This window comes from Gossypium arboreum, chromosome 10 (assembly GCF_025698485.1).
Source record: "Gossypium arboreum isolate Shixiya-1 chromosome 10, ASM2569848v2, whole genome shotgun sequence".
NCBI classification, from domain to species: domain Eukaryota; kingdom Viridiplantae; phylum Streptophyta; class Magnoliopsida; order Malvales; family Malvaceae; genus Gossypium; species Gossypium arboreum.
The window spans coordinates 46,764,087-46,767,184 of NC_069079.1; the positions used below are offsets into that span (position 1 = coordinate 46,764,087).

General features: G+C 38.7%; 1 protein-coding gene across 1 annotated transcript; it reads right to left on the minus strand.

Annotated features, from left to right (window-relative positions):
- Positions 1–1,860: 1,860 nt before the first annotated feature.
- Positions 1,861–2,681, minus strand: LOC108471334 (uncharacterized). The gene is made up of 3 exons (XM_017772966.1): positions 2,483–2,681; positions 2,257–2,441; positions 1,861–2,043 (listed from the first exon to the last, which is right to left on the minus strand). Exons 1-3 carry the CDS (start codon positions 2,679–2,681, stop codon positions 1,861–1,863), a joined length of 567 nt encoding a protein of 188 aa, XP_017628455.1.
- Positions 2,682–3,098: the final 417 nt, after the last annotated feature.

Genomic DNA, 3,098 nt, shown 5'->3' on the forward strand with positions numbered 1-3,098 from the left:
ATGTGATCCTCTCAGGCATTCCATACCGACAAATGATCTCCTTTTTCAAAAATCGCCCTACTGCTGACTTGGTGACACTAGTAGAAGAAGATGTCTCTACCCATTTCGCGAAGTAGTCAATGACCACAAAAATGAAACGATGCCCATTCGAAGCTTTTGGTGATATTGGCCCAATGACATCCATGCCCCACATGGAAAAGGGCCATGGAGAAGTCATAACATGTAAGGGTGAAGGTGGTACATGGATCTTGTCTCTATATATCTGGCATTTATGACATTTCTTAGCATAACTGATACAATCTCCTTCCATAGTAGACCAATAGTATCCAAACCTCATGATTTGTCTTGCCATCGTAAAGCCATTAGCATGTGTACCACAAACTCCTTCATGTACTTCTTCCAGGATTTGTTTAGCTTCTACAGCATCAACGCATCTCAAAAGTACCTGATCTTTCCTTCTTTTATAAAGGATATCTCCATCTAGCACATATTCGCAGGCTAACCTCCTCAAAGTTCTTTTGTCATTTTCAGTTGCCTGCTCAGTATATTCACGATTTCTCACATACTGTAATATATCCTGATACCAAGGATGGTTATCCTTTTCCTCTTCTTCAATGTTACAGCAATGAGCTGGAACCTCAGAAATGCTCATCTAAATTAGTTTCATATCCTCTTGTTTATTTACTTTAATCATGGAAGCCAATGTCACCAAAGCGTCCGCCATCTGATTTTCATCTCGTGGGAGATAACTGAAAGTGACATCATCAAACTCTTCAAGTAACTCAAAAACTACCTTTCGATAATTAATCAATTCGGGGTCCCTTGTTTCCCATTCACCCCTAAGCTGGTATATTACCAACGCAGAGTCTCCATCTACTTCTAGAGTTCTAATTTTTCGCTCTCTGGCCGCTTGAATCCCCATGATGAATGCTTCATACTCAGCCATATTGTTGGTATAGTTAAAATCCAATTACATGTGAATGGATAATGATCACCATTTGGGGATACCAAGACTGCCCCAATTCCATTTCCTACCACATTGGATGCGCCGTCAAAGTTCATCTTTCATGGACGTTCTTCAATAGCTGCCACATACATCAACTCCTCATTAGGGAAATCAAAGTTTAATGGCTCATAATCTTTTAGAGCTCTGCTCGCCAGAAATTCTACTATCGCGCTCCCTTTTATAACCTTTTGGTTCACATAGACTATGTCAAATTCTAAAAGCAATATTTGCCACCTTGCCATTCTTCCATTTAGTGCTGTTGACTCCATCATGTACTTTAATGGATCAAGTTTTGAAATTAGCCAAGTCGTATGATATAACATATATTGCCCCAACCTTCAAGTCATCCAGATTAAAGCACAACACAATTTCTCAATTGGCGAATATCTCATCTCACACTCTGTGAATTTCTTACTGAGATAGTATATTGACTTCTCTTTTCTTCCCGACTCGTTATGTTGGCCAAGCACACATCCCATAGAATTACTAAACACTGATAAGTACATAATTAATGGTCTATCTGGACTAGGCGGAGATAACACTGGAGCATTTAACAAGTATTGCTTAACCTTATCAAAAGCATTCTGCCATTCCTCATCCCAAGTACCTTGGTTGTGTTTTCTAAGGAGGCGAAATTTAGGATCACATTTCTCAGTTAATTGTGAAATAAACCGAGAAATATAATTCAATCTTCCAAGAAAACCCCGAACTTTCTTCTGAGTATGTGGTGGAGGCAATTCTCGTATGGCTCTAACTTTGTCTGAGTCAACCTCTATTCCCTTTTCGCTGACCACAAAGCCCAATAACTTCCCCGACCTAGCTTCGAAGATGCACTTTTCTGGATTAAGCTTCAACTAAAATTTCCTTAATCTCAGGAATAACTTCCTCAAAACTTCAATATGCTCCCTTTCTGTTTGAGATTTAGCAATCATGTCATCAACATACACCTTAATCTCCTTACGCATCATATCGTGAAATAAGGTCACCATAGCCCTTTGATATGTTGCCCTTGCATTCTTTAGTCCGAAGGGCATTACCTTGTAACAAAAGGTGCCCCATAATGTTATAAAGGTGGTTTTATCCATGTCCTCAGGATGCATCTTTATCTGATTGTACCCTGAGAAACCATCCATAAAGGAGAATAATGAATATCCCACTGTATTGTCCACCAACGTGTCGATGTGCGGTAAGGGAAAGTTGTCCTTTGGGCTAGCTTTATTCAGATCTCTGTAGTCAACGCACATTCGTACCTTCCCATCCTTCTTAGGGACAGGCACAATGTTGACCACCCATTCTGAATACTTAACCTCTTGTAGGAATCCAGCATCAAACTGCTTTTTCACTTCATCTTTTATTTTCAGCACAATATCAGGCCTCATCCTTCGCAATTTTTGTTGGACTGGCTTGTAATCTTGTCCTATGGGGAGGCGATGTACTATGATATCAGTATTCAAACCCAGCATATCCTTATATGACCATGCAAAGATATCTTTGAACTCCCGTAGTAGCTCAACAAGGCCTTTCTCATTTCTTTAGCAATATGCGTGCCAATTTTCACCTCATTCCCTTCCTCCAAGGCTACACTTTCTATTGCCTCTTTCTCACAGGGTAGGATTTGTTTCTCCTCTTGCTTCACCGTTCTAAAAGATCTGGAACATATTACAATCCCTATCATCTTCAAAATCCTGAAGTTCTTCTAAACACATGTCTTGCTCAAAAAAGAATCTAGGATTTGTAGTAGTAGTGCTCATGTCATTGATATCTAGGGACCTGCGGGGTATGAAAAAATATACAAAGAATAAATGAATTTTCGGAAAGTTTTTTTTATATATATGTTATGAATGAAATGAAAGAATGTAAAGGTCAAAGGAATATTGAACGGTATAAAAGAAATTTCACTTGAATTGATAACAAAAATTATGTTTTATTGAAATGTAAATATCTAAACATGAGCCTATTTTACAAATGAAATCTTACTACTCCTAGGCCTTAGAGCAATAAGAGTGTTCTGGAAATTACTCTGAAGAATCTTTAAAAACTACAGGAAGTTCCTCTGCAACCCAATTATTCAAAGAGCTTCCCGGTTCGTAAG

Coding starts and splice junctions, on each gene's coding strand:
- LOC108471334 (XM_017772966.1), bottom strand. CDS start 2,681: ATGATAGGGATTGTAATATGTTCCAGATCTTTTAGAACGGTGAAGCAA. Junction 2,442..2,482: donor TTCAAAGATATCTTTGCATG/GTCATATAAGGA, acceptor CTGATATCATAG/TACATCGCCTCCCCATAGGA. Junction 2,044..2,256: donor TCCCTAAGAAGGATGGGAAG/GTACGAATGTGC, acceptor TTTTGTTACAAG/GTAATGCCCTTCGGACTAAA.